Source organism: Ranitomeya imitator, chromosome 2 (genome assembly GCF_032444005.1).
Source record: "Ranitomeya imitator isolate aRanImi1 chromosome 2, aRanImi1.pri, whole genome shotgun sequence".
NCBI lineage: Eukaryota > Metazoa > Chordata > Amphibia > Anura > Dendrobatidae > Ranitomeya > Ranitomeya imitator.
Genome location: NC_091283.1, coordinates 280,931,433 through 280,949,658, shown reverse-complemented (window position 1 = coordinate 280,949,658; position 18,226 = coordinate 280,931,433). Strand labels below are relative to the sequence as shown.

General features: G+C 45.9%; 1 protein-coding gene across 1 annotated transcript in view; it reads right to left on the bottom strand.

Moving 5' to 3' along the window:
• Positions 1 to 18,226, bottom strand: part of LOC138666415 (zinc finger protein 84-like) — a 63,751-nt gene that overhangs the window by 42,156 nt on the left and 3,369 nt on the right. Inside the window, exons 3-4 of the mRNA XM_069754637.1 lie at positions 16,733 to 16,811; positions 15,312 to 15,358 (exon numbers count right to left, since the gene is read on the bottom strand). Of these exons, the coding sequence (XP_069610738.1) occupies positions 15,312 to 15,358; positions 16,733 to 16,811 (126 nt within the window). The remainder of the gene's footprint in view (positions 1 to 15,311; positions 15,359 to 16,732; positions 16,812 to 18,226) is intronic.

Here is an 18,226-nt window from a genome sequence, read left to right as displayed (position 1 = left end):
GACGAGGTTAATTTGTTAGCTGGCTGCTCTATTTAACTCCACTTAGATCTTTGCTCCATGCCACCAGTCAATGTTCCAGTATTGGTCTTGTTCTCTCCTGGATCGTTCTTGTGACCTGTCTACCCAGCATAAGCTAAGTTCCTGCTTGTGTTTCTTTGTTTGCTATTTTTTGTCCAGCTTGCTATTTGATTGTTGTCTTGCTTGCTGGAAGCACTAGGACGCAGAGGGAGACCCTTCGCACCGTGAGTCGGTGCGGAGGGTCTTTTTGCGCCCTCTGCGTGGTCTTTTTGTAGTATTTTATGCTGATCGCAAAGTTACCTTTCCTATCCTCAGTCTGTTCAGTAAGTCGGGCCTCACTTTGCTAAATCTATTTCATCTCTGAGTTTGTAATTTTCATCTTTACTCACAGTCATTATATGTGGGGGGCTGCCTTTACCTTTGGGGAATTTCTCTGAGGCAAGGTAGGCTTTTTATTTCTATCTTTAGGGCTAGCTAGTTTCTGAGGCTGTGACGAGTTGCATAGGGAGCGTTAGCAGCAATCCACGGCTGCTTCTAGTGTGTGTGATAGGATTAGGGATTGCGGTCAGCAGAGTTCCCACGTCTCAGAGCTCGTCTTATATTTTTGGTAACTATCAGGTCATTTTGTGTGCTCTTAACCACCAGGTCCATTATAGTCCTAACCACCAGGTCATAACAGACCACCTTCTCCAGAGTACGTCTCATGGTGCTCCAAGGCCACCAAATCATAACAGTACAACTGGCCAACAATGAGTTAATTGCATCTCAGAAGAAGGGTGGAAAGATTTTGAGCCATTTTTTTTCTCCTTAGCCTGTTTGGTCTGTTCCTCCCTCTTTACCTCTGGGTGGCTACAGAGTCTAGTATTAACATGAATATTCAGGAGTTAGTTTCTCGGGTGGATCAGCTTGCTGCTAGGGTACAGGGTATTTCAGATTTCATTGTTCAGACTCCTGCCTTAGAGCCTAAGATTCCCACTCCTGATTTATTCTTTGGTGACAGATCCAAATTTTTGAGTTTCAAAAATAACTGTAAACTGTTTTTTGCATTAAGACCCCGGTCTTCTGGTGATCCTATTCAGCAGGTTAAAATCATCAAATCTCTGCTGCGTGGTGACCCACAGGTTTGGGCATTTTCCCTGGAATCTGGCAATCCTGCTTTGCTTAATGTTGATTCGTTCTTTCAGGCATTGGGGTTGTTGTATGATGAGCCTAATTCTGTGGATCAGGCTGAGAAAATCTTGTTAGCCTTTGTCAAGGTCAAGAAGCGGCAGAATTGTATTGCCACAAATTTAGAAAATGGTCTGTACTGACTAAATGGAATGAGGATGCCTTGGCGGCAATTTTCAGAAAGGGTCTTTCTGAATCCGTTAAAGATGTTATGGTGGGGTTCCCCACGCCTGCTGGTCTGAGTGATTCTGTCTCTGGCCATTCAGAATGATCGGCGCTTGCGTGAGCGCAGAATTGTGCACACTGTGGCGTTGTCCTCTGAGCGAAGCCCTGAGCCTATGCAGTGTGTTAGGATTTTGTCTAGAGCTGAACGTCAAACATTCAGGCGTCAGAATAGGTTGTGTTTTTACTGCGACGATTCTGCTCATGTTATTTCTGATTGCCCTAAGCGTACTAAGAGAATCGCTAGTTCTGTTGCCATCAGTACTATACAACCTAAATTTCTGTTATCTGTGACCTTGATCTGCTCATAATCATCATTTTCTGTCATGGCATTTGTGGATTCAGGCGCCGCTCTGAACTTAATGGACTTAGAATTTGCCAGACGTTGTGGTTTTCCCTTGCAGCCTTTGCAGAACCCTATTCCTTTGAGGGGCATTGATGCTACACCGTTGGCTAAAAATAAACCTCAGTTTTGGACACAGCTGACCATGCGCATGGCACCAGCCCATCAGGAAGATTGTCGTTTTCTGGTGTTGCATAATTTGCATGATGATATTGTGCTGGGTTTTCCATGGTTACAGCTACATAATCCGGTGTTAGATTGGAAATCCATGTCTGTGACTAGTTGGGGTTGTCAGGGGGTTCATGATCAGGTTCCTTTGATGTCAATCTCCTCTTCCCCCTCTTCTGAAGTTCCTGAGTTTTTGTCTGACTTCCAGGATGTATTCGGTGAGCCCAAATCCAGTTCCCTTCCACCGCATAGGGACTGTAATTGTGCTATTGATTTGATTCCAGGTTGTAATTTCCCTAAGGGCCGACTTTTCAACCTGTCTGTGCCTGAACATACCGCCATACGGAGCTATATTAAGGAGTCTTTGGAGAAAGGGCATATTCGGCCATCTTCTTCACCGTTGGGAGCGGGGTTCTTTTTTGTTGCCAAGAAGGATGGCTCCTTGAGACCCTGTATTGATTATCGCCTCTTGAATAAGATCACAGTTAAATTTCAATACCCCTTGCCTTTGCTTACTGATTTGTTTGCTAGGATTAAGGGGGCTAGCTGGTTTACTAAGATTGACCTTCGAGGGGCATATAATCTTATTCGTATCAAGCAGGGTGACGAATGGAAAACTGCATTTAATACGCCCGAAGGCCATTTTGAATACCTTGTGATGCCATTTGGACTCTCTAATGCCCCATCTGTGTTCCAATCCTTCATGCATGATATCTTTTGGAGTTATCTGGATAAATTCATGGTTGTATATTTGGATGATATTTTGATTTTTTCCAATGATTGGGAGTCTCATGTGAAACAGGTCAGGATGGTATTTCAGATCCTCCGTAATAATGCTTTGTTTGTGAAGGGGTCAAAGTGCCTCTTTGGAGTGCAGAAGGTTTCTTTTTTGGGTTTCATTTTTTCTCCCTCATCTATAGAAATGGATCCGGTTAAGGTTCAGGCCATTCATGATTGGACTCAGCCCACATCTGTGAAGAGCCTTCAGAAATTCTTGGGCTTTGCTAATTTTTATTGTCGTTTCATTGCCAACTTCTCCAGTGTGGTTAAACCTCTAACAAATTTGACCAAGAAAGGCGCTGATGTGACAAATTGGTCCTCCGCGGCTGTTTCTGCCTTTCAGGAGCTTAAACGCCGATTTACTTCTGCCCCAGTGTTGCATCAGCCAGATGTTTCTCTTCCATTTCAGGTTGAGGTTGACGCGTCTGAGATTGGGGCATGGGCCGTTTTGTCTCAGAGGAATTCTGATGGTTCCTTGATGAAACCGTGTGCCATCTTTTCTCGGAAGTTTTCGCCTGCGGAACGCAATTATGATGTCGGCAATCGGGAGTTGTTGGCTATGAAGTGGGCATTTGAGGAGTGGCGACATTGGCTTGAGGGGGCCAAGCACCGTATTGTGGTCCTGACCGATCATAAGAATCTGATTTACCTCGAGTCTGCCAAACGGTTGAATCCTTGACAGGCTCGATGGTCCCTGTTTTTCTCCCGTTTTGATTTTGTGGTCTCGTACATTCCTGGTACTAAGAATGTTAAGGCGGATGCCCTCTCTAGTTTTTTTCCTGATTCCCCTGGGGTTCTTGAGCCGGTCGGCATTTTGAAGGAAGGGGTGATTCTTTCTGCCACCTCCCCTGATTTGCGACGGGTTCTTCAGGAATTTCAGGCTGATAAGCCTGACCGTTGTCCTGTGGGGAAACTTTGTTCCTGATAGATGGACTAGTAAAGTGATTTCTGAGGTTCATTGTTCTGTGTTGGCTGGCCATCCTGGGATTTTTGGTACCAGAGATTTGGTTGGTAGGTCCTTTTGGTGGCCTTCTTTGTCACGGGATGTGCGTTCTTTTGTGCAGTCCTGTGGGATTTGTGCACGGGCGAAGCCATGCTGTTCCCGCGCTAGTGGGTTGCTTTTGCCATTGCCGGTCCCTGAGAGACCTTGAACGCATATTTCTATGGATTTTATTTCCGATCTTCCTGTTTCCCAAAGAATGTCGGTTATCTGGGTTGTCTGTGACCAATTTTCTAAGATGGTTCATTTGGTGCCTTTGCTGTTGTGAATTCCGTTCTGGAGCTCCCTCCTGTGGTTGCTAATGGTATTTTTGTGAGTTCTGCCCTTGGGCTCCCTCTGGTGGTTTCCAGTGGTACTGCTGCTCCTTTAGGTAGCTGTAGCAGCTGCCTTCACTAATCGCCTTGCCTGGGTTTGTTATTTAAACCTGCTCTGGGCTTTAGTCCATGCCTGCTGTCAATGTTCTTGGTTGGATTTGGTTCTCTCCTTGGAATTTTCATCTGGCCAGTCCTTGTCTGCAAAAGATAAGTTTTTGCTTGTTTTTGTTTGTCCATTCGTTTGGACTCTATTGCTTTGCAAATATGTTTCTTTTTGTCCAGCTTGTCACTATGTCTTATTCAGGCTAGCTGGAAGCTCTGGGAAAGCAGATTTGCCCCTCCACACCGTGAGTCGGTGTGGAGTTCATTTTTGTAATCTCTGCGTGGATTTTGTAGTTTTTTATACTGACCGCACAGTATCTTTTTCTCTCTGTCTATCTAGTTTAGTTTTGGCCTCCTTTGCTGAATTCTGATTTCATTTCTATGTTCGTCATTTCCCTCTCCATTCACAGTCAATATTTGTGGGGGGCTATCTTTCCTTTTGTGGGTTTTCTCTGAGGCAAGATAGCTTTCTATTTCCTTCTTTAGGGGTAGCTATTTCTTAGGCTGTGAAGGTGTCTAGGGAGAGTCAGGAACATCCCACGGCTATTTCTAGTGATGTTGTTCGGATTAGGGACTGCGGTCAATAGAGATACCACCTTCTCAGAGCTCGCTCCATGTTGCGTTTTAGCCACCAGGTCATCTCAGTGTGGACTCTTAACCACCAGGTCATAACACTTTGCCTAAATTGCCTTCTTCTGATTTGGTTCCGTTGTTTTTTCAGCATGTGGTCCGTTTGCATGGTATTCGGGAGAATATTGTGTCCGACAGAGGTTCCCAGTTTGCTTCCAGGTTTTGGCGGGCCTTTTGTGCCAAGCTGGGCATTGATTTGTCTTTTTCCTCTGCATTTCATCCTCAGACAAATGGCCAGACTGAGCGAACTAATCAGACCTTGGAGACCTATTTGAGATGCTTTGTGTCTGCTGATCAGGATGATTGGGTGGCTTTTTTGCCATTGGCAGAGTTTGCCCTTAATAATCGGGCTAGTTCGGCTACTTTGGTTTCGCCTTTTTTTTGTAATTTTGGTTTTCATCCTCGTTTTTCTTCTGAGCAGGTTGAGCCTTCTGACCTTCCTGGTGTGGATTCTGTGGTCGACAGGTTGCAGCAGATTTGGGCTTGTGTGGTGGACAATTTGGTGCTGTCTCAGGAGGAGGCTCAGTGTTTTGCTAACCGTCGTCGGTGTGTTGGTTCCCGGCTTCGGGTTGGTGATGTGGTTTGGTTATCTTCCCGTCATGTTCCTATCAAGGTTTCTTCCCCTAAGTTTAAGCCTCGATTTATTGGTCCTTATAGGATTTCTGAGATTATTAATCCGGTGTCCTTTCGCCTGGCGCTTCCGGCCTCTTTTGCTATTCATAATGTCTTCCATAGATCTTTGTTGCGGAAATATGTGGAGCTCGTTGTTCCCTCTGTTGATCCTCCGGCCCCTGTATTGGTCGATGGAGAGTTGGAATATGTTGTTGAGAAGATTTTGGATTCCCGTTTTTCGAGGCGGAAGCTTCAGTACCTTGTCAAGTGGAAGGGTTATGGCCAGGAGGATAATTCGTGGGTTTCTGCCTCTGATGTCCATGCCGTTGATTTGGTATGTGCCTTTCATCGGGCTCATCCTGATCGGCCTGGGGGCTCTGGTGAGGGTTCGGTGACCCCTCCTCAAGGGGGGGGGGTACTGTTGTGAATTCAGCTTTTGGGCTCCCTTTGGTGGTTGTAGAGGGTAATGCAGTTGTGCCTGGACCGCAGGAGTGGACAGGTGTATCTACTAATTGCAAAACTGACTGGGGTATATAGCTTTGCTGGATCCTTTAGTCAGTGCCAGTTGTCCATTGTTCTTGAAGGATTCACTTCCCTGCTGGTCTCTCCAGTTTGCTGTGTTTTTCTACTAAGTCCTGGCCTTGTTTTTGCAGTCCACCTGCAGTGGACCTTATAGTTCTGTGCATTTTCATGTTTTTGTCTTGTCCAGCTTGGTCTGTGAAGGATTTTTTGCAGCATAGCTATTTCTCTGGAGATGCAGATATAACCCCATGTCTTTAGTCAGATGTGGTGATCCGTATTTTCTGCGGTGGATATTTTCTAGTGTTTTTATACTGACCGCATAGTACTCTGTTCTATTCTTTCTTTCTTTTTAGCTAGTTTGGCCTCCTATGCTAAAATCTGATTTCATATCTACGTATGTTATTTCCCTCTCCTCTCACAGTCAATATTTGTGGGGGGCTATCTATCCTTTGGGGATTTTCTCTGAGGCAAGATAGGTTTCCTGTTTCGGTCTTTAGGGGTAGTTAGATCTTAGGCTGTGTCGAGGGGTCTAGGGAGCGTTAGGTACCCCCCACGGCTACTTTTAGTTGCGCTGCTAGGTTCAGGGTTTGCGGTCAGTACAGGGACCACCTTCTCCAGAGTACGTCTCATGCTGCTCCAAGGCCACCAGATCATAACAGATTACACTCTTAGCAAGCAACAAGCATGTGTGAAAATGGTGAATGTCCAATATTAGTACACAACATGGATGATCCATAACCTGCTTGTAAAGTGAATGGCAGACTATTCGTCGAAAATTAAATTGCAACAAGGAGAGAAGAAACAGAACTGTGAAGTCCAAGGTATAGATGAATAAAAAAAACAATAAATGTATATAGTACAAAAAGACGTTGTTTATTAATAAAAACAAAAAAAGGAAGCAAAATGTGGTAACATGATAATGTCAACACGAAGTGTATGTCTGCATGTGGACCACAACAGACCAGAGGAACAACCCATGTATAACTGACAACAATGATTGTATGACAATGATACGGAAAAAATAAAAAATAGAGTGGAGCCGCATATTCATTACTGTAATGAGTGGTACCATGTGACCGCTCACTACAGGAAGAAGCTGCCGGCTCCCGAAGACCGTGGGACATGCAGAGACCGCGTCAAGAGCAGGTGAGTATGTCATATTTACTTTCCCTCGTTCCACCGACGCTCCGTCTTCCGCGTCCTCTGCTGTGACTGTTCACGTCAGAGGGCGCAATGACGTATTAAGGTACCGTCACACTAGACGATATCGCTAGCGATCCGTGACGTTGCAGCGTCCTGGCTAGCGATATCGTCCAGTGTGACAGGCAGCAGCGATCAGGCCCCTGTTGTGATGTCGCTGGTCGGGGCAGAAAGGCCAGAACTTTATTTTGTTGCTGGCTCTCCCGCTGACATCGCTGAATCGGCGTGTATGACACCGATTCAGCGATGTCTTCGCTGGTAACCAGGGTAAACATCGGGTTACTAAGCGCAGGGCCGCGCTTAGTAACCCGATGTTTACCCTGGTTACCATCGTTAAAGTAAAAAAAACAAACGCTTCATACTTACCTACCGCTGTCTGTCCCCGGCGCTGTGCTTCTCTGCTCTGGCTGTGAGAGCCGGGCAGCCGGAAAGCAGAGCGGTGACGTCACCGCTCTGCTTTCCGGCCGCTGTGCTCACAGCCAGAGCAGAGAAGCACAGCGCCGGGGACAGACAGCGGTAGGTAAGTATGAAGCGTTTTTTTTTTGTTGTACTTTAACGATGGTAACCAGGGTAAACATCAGGTTACTAAGCGCGGCCCTGCGCTTAGTAACCCGATGTTTACCCTGGTTACCGGCATCGTTGGTCGCTGGAGAGCTGTCTGTGTGACAGCTCTCCAGCGACCAAACAGCGACGCTGCAGCGATCCGGATCGTTGTCGGTATCGCTGCAGCGTCGCTTAGTGTGACGGTACCTTTAGTGTGCGCGCCGCCCTCTGCCTGAATAGTCACAGCGGAGAGACGGGACACTGAGGAGCAGCAGGCTGCAAGTGAGGGGAGTATGTCATATTTTTTTTTAGTGCAGCAGCAGCATTACATGTGGCACAATGCATAAAGAACTGCATGGAGCATTATATGGGGCCATAAAGAACTGCATGGAGCATTATATGGGGAATCTATGGGGCTATAAAGAACTGCATGGAGCATCATATGGGGCATCTATGGGGCCATAAAGAACTGCATGGAGCATTATATGGGGCATCTATGGGGCAATAATGAACTGCATGGAGCATCTATGGGGCCATAAAGAACTGCATGGAGCATTATATGGGGCATCTATGGGGCCATAAAGAACTGCATGGAGCATTATATGGGGCATCTATGGGGCCATAATGAACTGCATGGAGCATTATATGGGGCATCTATGGGGCTCCTGATTCAATAAGGATATCCAAAAACACTTAACCTACTGATGTCTTAATTAATTTTACTTTTATTGGTATCTATTTTTTTGACATTTACCGGTAGCTGCTGCATTTTCCACCCTAGGCTTATACTCTAGTCAATAAGTTTTCCCAGTTTTTTGTGGCAAAATTAGGGTGGGGGTCGGCTTATACTCGAGTATATACGGTATATATGATGGGATATGGTCATGGCATGTACCTCAAAGTATCAAAAACGTAAACTACATGAATAAAAAGCAAAGTGGCAATAAAGTGCATGTGCATATGGGCAAAAAGGATATCCATAGAACCGCAGAAAGACTGAGAATATAATATAAGTGGATCGCCCCCAGACACAGGGCCACGGGTTACTCGGTACCGGTCCTCTGCTGGCTCAGTTCTGGGAATGTCACGGTGGCTGGACCCGGTCCGTGACCCTGCTAAGGGGCGTCCAATAAAGGGTGCTAGGAGTCTGTCAAGGTTTCGTGACGCCACCCGTGGCGCTCGGCCAGGATGACCGACGCCACCTGGGGTCCGCCGGGGCGATGGAACGGTAGCCAGACGGCACCCCCCCATAGGTGAAGCACGTCCCCAGGGCCCCCCAGTGATGCAGACGGCGATGGTGTGAGGTGCAGAAAACAACGAGGACACAAGGTTGCAGTCTCTCTACCTCCCTACTGAAGACCTCAGGATCCGCAATCCAGAGCACGTTTAACAGGGCTTTTTGAGACCGGCCGGTCCGATGGGCACATCCAGAGTTCCCCTCGCAGGTGGAAATCAGTGCCCACCACTAGCGCCTGTGTGTTGTAGTGCTACCCTGCTGAGCATTCGGAATAGTCCTCACAACTTCTGTTCTTGTTCGTTCTAATTCTCTCTCTTGTTCCAGATGTTACTAGTTTCTCGTCCCCCAGATATGTTATGGCTAGGACGCACCCTGTTATGACCTGGTGGTTAGGTCTATAATGGACCTGGTGGTTAAGAGCACACAAAATGACCTGATAGTTACCAAAAATATAAGACGAGCTCTGAGACGTGGGAACTCTGCTGACCGCAATCCCTAATCCTATCACACACACTAGAAGCAGCCGTGGATTGCTCCTAACGCTCCCTATGCAACTCGTCACAGCCTCAGAAACTAGCTAGCCCTAAAGCTAGAAATAAAAGCCTACCTTGCCTCAGAGAAATTCCCCAAAGGTAAAGGCAGCCCCCCACATATAATGACTGTGAGTAAAGATGAAAATTACAAACTCAGAGATGAAATAGATTTAGCAAAGTGAGGCCCGACTTACTGAACAGACTGAGGATAGGAAAGATAACTTTGCGATCAGCATAAAATACTACAAAAAGACCACGCAGAGGGCGCAAAAAGACCCTCCGCACTGACTCACGGTGCGGAGGCGCTCCCTCTGCGTCCCAGAGCTTCCAGCAAGCAAGACAACAATCAAAATAGCAAGCTGGACAAAAATAGCAAACAAAGAAACACAAGCAGGAACTTATCTTATGCTGGGTAGACAGGTCACAAGAACGATCCAGGAGAGAACAAGACCAATACTGGAACATTGACTGGAGGCATGGAGCAAAGATCTAAGTGGAGTTAAATAGAGCAGGCAGCTAACGAATTAACCTCGTCAACTGAGGAAGGAAACTCAGAAGCCGCAGCCCCACTCACAACCACCAGAGGAAGCCCATGGACAGAACCAGCCGAAGTACCATTCATGACCACAGGAGGGAGCTTGAGAACAGAATTCACAACAGCACCCGTATGACGGGAAGGCTCAGAGCTCTTCCGGGACCCTAGAGACGCCCCTCTCCACGCGTTGCCCCCTATGTCTTCGTAGGAAATTTAAGGTAGACAGCCAACCTACAATTAACTGTCCTTGGGAGTTCGAAGTAAGGCCTAGAGTCAGTTACTTCCGCGGTGTTCTGGCCACCGGCTACGCGCCTCAGTAGGATGTTGCCTCGGTCTCACGGCACGACTCCTACTGGCTCTCCTTTGTGCTTAATCTCGTTTCTCACTGTTCCACAATACCCTTCGCTTCGTGTCTCTTTCTTAGGATACCGCCGCAAGGTAGTGCAGGCGCGGTTCCGTAACGTTCTGCTCTGTTTGCTAGGTACCTGCCAGGTTCCCACGCCTGACAGGGACCCCCCTGTGTCTTCTCCCTGCAACACCCCCTGCCACGGGATGTTGCCTGAATCCAACCCAGTCAGCTTCTGACTAACTTCCTACCCAACCCCTAGTTTTACCAGTGTGAGGAGTGGCCCAATAAATAAAGCCTTTTTCTCCCCCTAGTGGCCGGTGTGTGAAGTGTAATGTGTGCTGGTGATACCTGGTCAGTAGAATTCCTTCAGTGCCATCAGACAGTGCATTAGCGGCAGAGTATCATACTGCAACGACCAGATCTCTGGGGCGCTGCATAAGTAATAGCCTGGAAAAATGCAACAATGCAAGAAATCTCAGATAGCCAAGATTGCACCAGAAAGCCTAGGTGTTGTGTGAATGATAGCAATGCAGCACCTAGGCAAAGAAGCCACAAATTGCTTAGTAAGACTGAATAATGGCGTGGCGAGTAATTACCTGTGTGGTCATGTTGGTGCGAGCAGGAATGCGCCCCGACATGAATCATGTAACATCTTTTGCAGGTTACATGATTCAGAGTTAATCACCATTTACTATTTTTTTGCTACAATATACCTGCTGCGTTACCTGTGCACAGAAATTACCATTCTATTTATACAGCGCACCATTTTTTCATTTTTATTTATTTTCTATTTATTATACACTTTTTTCATTTTATTACTTTATCATTTTTTTTTTCCGTATCATTGTGTCATACAATCACTGTTGTCAGTTATACATGGGTGGTTCTGGTCTGTTGTGGTCCACGGTGTGATGCAGTGACCCCTGCTACAGCTAGGGGGCGCTGTATGTGCTCCGCAAGACACGCATGGAGGTGTAATGGGGATAGTGAGACAGTATCCGGCATTGTGGTGAATATCCGGTATGTGTCGCAGAGGGGGAGGTATTCTGCGCTGTAAGCCTCACTTGATATGGGGAGCTGCTCCCTGCGATGCAACCCGGAGTATTTTGTCTTTGGTGCACATGAGCAATAAGATGTCGCTTAGTGCATCTGGGTCCGGGTTGCGGGTAGCTATGAGAGATGGCAGGGTCTGGCTACCCACATACCTCACCTCTAGGTGAGGGTGCTCACTGTACCCCTTTTTTTGCAGAAACTTCGGGTGTAAGAGGACCTGCAGTGATGTCAGGATCATGTGGCCAGCCCAAGTGATCCATATCTCACCTGTGGGTGTGGTTACAGGCTACATAATGTGACCAGGGTTTGGTCACATGGTGAGAGTGTTTGCACCTGAATGGTCTGTACTGGAGAGACCGGGGTCCTGGACGGTCTGTGTTTGGAAGCTCCTGTAAGGAAAGTCTTCCTGGAAGCACCTGAGAGACCGTGGACCTGGACGGTCTGTGTTTGGAAGCTCCTGTAAGGGGAGTCTTCCTGGAAGCACCTGAGAGACCGTGGACCTGGACGGTCTGTAATAATTATAAGGGATAACTCAGGAGACTCTTTGCGTGGATTAAGATGACTACAAGACAGTTTTATAAGTGGTAAAGTCTATATTAAACACGGTGATACAAACAGGTGCAGAGAGAAATTCAAGTCCAATACTTGGTGCAAATATCAAACGCAGCTCAGCAGTCTATAGGAAACTTGACACGAATATGTCCATGGTAGTCCAAACACAGATAGAAATGCTTATAAGGCAGTTCAAAGCAAATCTTAGCTCAACCAGGGAGGCCTGGTTAAAAGTCTCTGATTTTGCAGAGCAGAAACAGCTTACATGTCCAGCATATGCAGAAGGAAGTAACACGAGCAGCAGATGAAGGAGGATTACGGAACACTGGTGTATGCAGCAGGAACTCAGAGCAGAGTAGCAGGATCTCCAACACAGGTTCACAGGAGGAGGTGCAGGTGCAAGCCAAGGAGTAATCAGGAGCAGGATGCAAAGCAGAATACTCTAGCACAGACTGAAGGCTGGGGTGGAGTTATATAGCAGGAAGACACAGGGCACATGAGACCAAAGATGCCATCTTGGAAAAGGGCAGTAATGCACAAAGGTAAAAAATGTTCAGAGTCCTGACACTGTCTGTGTTTAGAAGCTCCTGTGAGGGGAGTCTTCCTGGAAGCACCTGAGAGACCGTGGACCTGGACGGTCTGTGTTTAGAAGCTCCTGTGAGGGGAGTCTTCCTGGAAGCACCTGAGAGACCGTGGACCTGGACGGTCTGTGTTTGGAAGCTCCTGTGAGGGGAGTCTTCCTGGAAGCACCTGAGAGACCATGGACCTGGACGGTCTGTGTTGGGGAAGCTACTGTCCTTTGGTGGGTCTGGACTGACTGAGGTGTGCCGGCCAGACAAGTTGGTGAACCCCGAAAGACAGGACTGACAAGGAGTCAGCGTGAGGAGCGGAGCTCCTGGAAGGTAACCCCGGACAATGGGGTGGTAATATGCTGTAAGAGAAGTGTATCTGCTATATGAGCTGTGCAGTCACCAGTGGCTGGAGAGATACAGGCTTGAATAATGAATGCTTTGTAAAGCCAAATGTGATGACGTAATGGACTATGTGTAAGCCGGTGATGTACAACCTGGCTTATGGAGCAGTTTATGACGTTTAAATAAACCGTATGGTCTGAATTATGTGAGAAAATCGTGCTTGAATCCCGGGCCAAGCGAGCATTCCCCTACCCGTTAGTGAATGCTATCTTACAACGGGCAGATATACACTTCGTGTTGTCATTATCATGTTACCGCATTTTGCTTCCTTTTTTGTCTTTATTAATAAACGTCTTTTTGTACTATATACATTTATTGTTTTTTATTCGTCTATACATTGGACCTCACAGTTCGTTTTTTTTCTTCTTCTTGTTACAGCTTCATTAAATAGTACACGCAAAACGCCAGTGTCGACGTCTACAGCGAAGAGGCGACTCTGGGATGCTGGCCTTCAGGGCAGAGTGGAAAAGAAAAAGCCACATCCGAGACTGGCTTTGACATTTTTTGATCGCTTTTTATTCTGATTTTTGTTAGGCAAAATGAACAAAAATAGACCAAAAAAATAGGGCAAATGATATATGAGCTCCGCCATACGAAAAATTGGCAAAACCAAAAAAGAAATGGAAACTAGCGCTACTAAAATACTAGAAATTTTTTTAAAAAGTGTATTCTAAAAACAGAGGTGTATCTAGCCTTTCCTGCACCCGGGGGAAAAGGATCAGTTCCGAGCCCCCCTCCCCCAAACCTCCCCCATTTGAACCTTAACGCTATTGAATCTGTATGACCAAGCCAAGGTACATTCCTGAATCCCCATAATGTTAAAATAGATACCAATAAAAGTAAAATTAATTGAGACATCAGTAGGTTAAGTGTTTTTGAATATCCATATTGAATCAGGAGCCCCATATAATGCTGCATACAGTTCATGATGGCCCCATAAGATGCTCCATACAGTTCATGATGGGCCCCATAAGATGCTCCATATTAAAATATGCCCCATATAATCCTGCATAAAGGTTAATAATGGCCCCATAAGATGCTCCATATACACATTTGCCCAGTATAGTGCTGCAGAAACGTTGATTATGGCCCCATAAGATGCTCCATAAAGATATTTGCGCCATATAATGCTCCACACACGTTAATTATGGCCCCATAAGATGCTCCATATAGACACTTGCCCCATATAGTGCTGCACAAACGTTATGGCCCCATAAGATGCTCCGTACAGACACTTGCCCCATTTGCAGTTGCTGTGATAAAAAAAAAAAAAAAAAATCACATACTCACCTCTCTGTCGCTCAGGCCCCCGGCACTTTCAATATTCACCTGCTCCTCATTCCAGCCACCGCTCCATCTTCTTCAGCACTGACGTTCAGGCAGAGGGCACGCACTAACTACGTCACCGCGCCCTCTGACCTCAGAGTCACTGCTGAAGACGGAGCGGCGGCTGGTGAATATCGCGCAGCGCTCCCCTATACTCACCTGCTCCTGGCGCGGTGCAGTCCCTGCTTCCCGGCGCTGCAGCATCCTGTACTGAGCGGTCACCGTTACCGCTCATTACAGTAATGAATATGCGGCTCCACCCCTATGGGAGGTGGAGCCGCATATTCATTACTGTAATGAGTGGTACCATGTGACCGCTCAGTACAGGAGGAAGCTGGGGATCCGGGGAGCCAGGAGCAGGCGAGTATAATTAGACAGCCCCCGCTACCCCTCCCCTGCCGACCCCTGGGTATGACTCGACGAGGAGCCTCCTTGGACCGCCGCATCATCAGTCGACCCGCTGCCACCCGTCAGCTGCGCCCGGGGCACATGCCCCGGCTGCACCCCCTGGATACGCCACTGTCTAAAAATATGTTCAAACAACAATGACAATTATATATTAAGGATGCAATGAAAATGAAAAAAACACAACAACCTAGTACATCATACAGGTGAAGATATTGGCAGGACTATTATACCAGCCACTTCATATTGAATTAAAACTACACATATAGCAAAGTAGACAATATCGGATTAGTATCTCTCAGTAGATAATACAATACTGCATGTAGGCTAAAAGTTCAAAAATAACAGAAGACCCCAACGCGCGTTTCGCACCAATGGCTTCCTTGAGGGGGCGTTAAGTCAGGGTAGAGACTGACTAGCTGAAATACCCAGTAATGCATAGCGTTCCGGCGGATGAAGCGGCGCTGCAATGACCGGAAGCACAGGAGTCAGCGTCCTACGTCACACGTTCACGCCCACCGCTGACGCATCAGTAGGGCGGGCCTAAAAATGCGACGCGCACCGGACATGTATCCATGGCAACCAAGCCATGCTGGCCAGGAGAAGCGCACTCCGCCAGACGGTGAAATATTGTAAGAAGGAAAAAACTTTTTTTTTGCCTGCAAGTAGATCTATCGGATATAGGACGACAAAACTAAGGGTATACATAAAGTAAAGTGCACATACCTGAAAGAGTGAACAAGTGAAAAAGCGTGACCCGTCCACTAAAGTGACTGGAGAAAATGAAAAAAGGAAGAGAAAAAGCAAAACATGATAAATAAGTGAGCAAAGAAAATAATGCATAATGCGTTGCATTCAAAAAGAGCTTATATAGAAATATTTATAGGCTTGAATGATGATCTGCAACCTGGCTTACGGAGCGGTTTATGACGTTTAAATAAATCATATGGTCTGAATTATGTGAGAAAGTCATGCTTGAATCCCGGGCCAAGCGAGCATTCCCCTACCCGTTAGTGAGTGCTATCTTACAATGGCCAGATATACACTTCGTGTTGTCATTATGTTACCACATTTTGCTTCCATTTTGTCTTTATTAAAAAAACGTCTTTTTGTACTATATACATTTGTTTTTTACTCGTCTATACATTGGACCTCACAGTTCGTTTTTTTTTTTCTCGTTACAGCTTCATTAAATAGTACAAGCAAAACGCCAGTGTCAACGTCTACAGCGAAGAGGCGACTCCGGGATGCTGGCCTTCAGGGCAGAGTGGCAAAGAAAAAGCCACATCTGAGACTGGCTTTGACATGACATTTTTTGATCGCTTTTTATTCCGATTTTTGTTAGTAGTCCAGTCAAAATACGGTTTGACCGGGAACAAATTCCAAGAAAGCGTTTTATGATTTTTTTTATTACCGTTATATGTGGGGAACAACATATTAAAAGTTTTCCAAAAATTGATCACCACAAAGGTCCTAACTATGACGTCATAAGACGATGACAGCCATCGCACTAAAAATACAAAATATTTTCCTATTTCAAAGCTGTAACATTAGGTTGCAGAACAGTTTGCATTTTGTATACTGTATATTTTCATATAACAATTTTTATACAAAGTTTTATACTAACTACATGGACAGGCGAGGTCATGACGTCATCAATGACGTCATGACATATATGTACATTTCTAGAAATTATAGAATTAATACACAATGCATTTTAAGACCTACTTCATCACTGAATAAGCGTGTCCGGTCAATAGTCACTATTTTCATCATCAGACACTGCTTCCTCACTCGTATTGTCACAATGCCATTCTTGATATGGTCCGCATACCCGTGAACAGGTAAGTCCGTGTCTTTTGCAAGTGCACCAAAGTGTACTACAACCACGAGAACATTTGCAGTGGACTATTTTCAGAAATGTTTCTGGCGCGGGTGAAGTATCCATCATCACTGGAACTAGACTGCTGTTCTGCAATTCCAATCCCCATTCAGTAGTGTCCATGGCCTCACCATTGTCCATCCAAATCATCACTTGGAGGTAACTCCGAAGGGCATGATACTTCGTTGCAGAGGAGGTCGGTGGCAGTCGTTCAGGTGTAACAAAGATTTTGGCTGAACCTACTTTTTTGCAGAGAGTTGAATACCTTATTGCAGACGGATTGTCTCCAGGTTTGCCCCCGGACAATGCCACCATCGCTTTACACCGAGGGTCTTCAATCTCAGCTGTTTTTGTTAGGTGTGGAAAAGATTTTAGCACAGCTATTTAAGACCAAGTCTCCCTTCAAAACCTTGTGTAGACAGAGTTTTTTTACGATTCCAAAAACCACGGGAGTGGTATCGCAACCCGTGAAGGAACAGAAGACTGCTGCAGACATGGTTTCACAGGAACTTCTTCATAACCTTAATGTCGTATAATGTTGCAGGACTCCCTTTATCCGAGTAGAAATAAAGCTTGTTGCCATCGCTGGTTGACGCGTGATGAAGTAACAACACCAAAAGATCTGTATCTTCGCCAATGAGACTAGTACTTTTGTTGGATGACATTGACACTGCTGCCTTAACAATCTCCACATCTGCATCCCCAGTCTGATTGTATTACATGGCAACCTCTGTCATTCATGCGCTGTGAAACGAGATTGATAAGAGATTGTTTGTTCTCCACATTCGAAAGGAAGTCTTCCTTTTTCCCGACAAATTTAGTTCCTTCAGCAATGTTCACTTTGTTACTTGTTCGTTTTTTGCGCCGTCACTGATGGGTAATGTCCTTAGTGTTTGGTCCTCCAATGTAACCATCAAATACTATTGTAGTCTTACCATAGTGCTTTAGTGTGAAAGATGCATAGTCTTCAGCGATTGAACAAGGCAATCTTGCCTTGCGCAGGCGTGTACTATGGAGGACAGAGAATGAACTTCAATCCAATATCGCAGCCAGCATGCAGTCGGCGGGTAAGGAAAGGGTGAATCAAACACTTGAAAACCCCGCCTCTATGGCTAAAAATTGTTCCCTCCAAATTCAGGTGACAGTCCCTTTAACTGAAAACAGTGATTGACCCTCCATTGTTGCTACTATTTCTCTGTTCTTTCTTTCAACTTTCTTTTTATTAATGAAAAAGGTATAATACAGGAAAGGAAAAAGACACAGATTACACGAACCAGGTGTACGACACTACAACGCCCGCAAGGAGAAACAGATAATCATGTAGAATCACAAAAAGTTAAATTGAACGTGACTAAAGGACCCAATTATAACTATTAACTGATGGGCTAACTTGAGAGGTCCAAGAAAAGGAAGTGAGTCATATTAGTTTTTGATTAGCCTTGGAGCTATGCATGCCAGCAACCTGGGATAATGGAAAAGAGAAAGACGAAGGGGGAGAGTAAGAGGGAGGAGAGAGAGTTAAGGGGGGGGGGGAAGAGGATCTGGAAGGTGGTGATGATCCAGGATAGGGTGATATTCCAGGGCGAGCCATCCCATGAGTGATACTACTTGGAAGAGAATATTAATCAATTAGTTGTCTGCGGTTATTGAGGTATTGAATAAAAAGTCAGGGCTGGAACGGTACACGGACCACGGCTCCCATATGGTCCGGAAAGAAGCGAGAGACTCTTGAGTGTTTGCTACTAATTCGGCTGTGTAG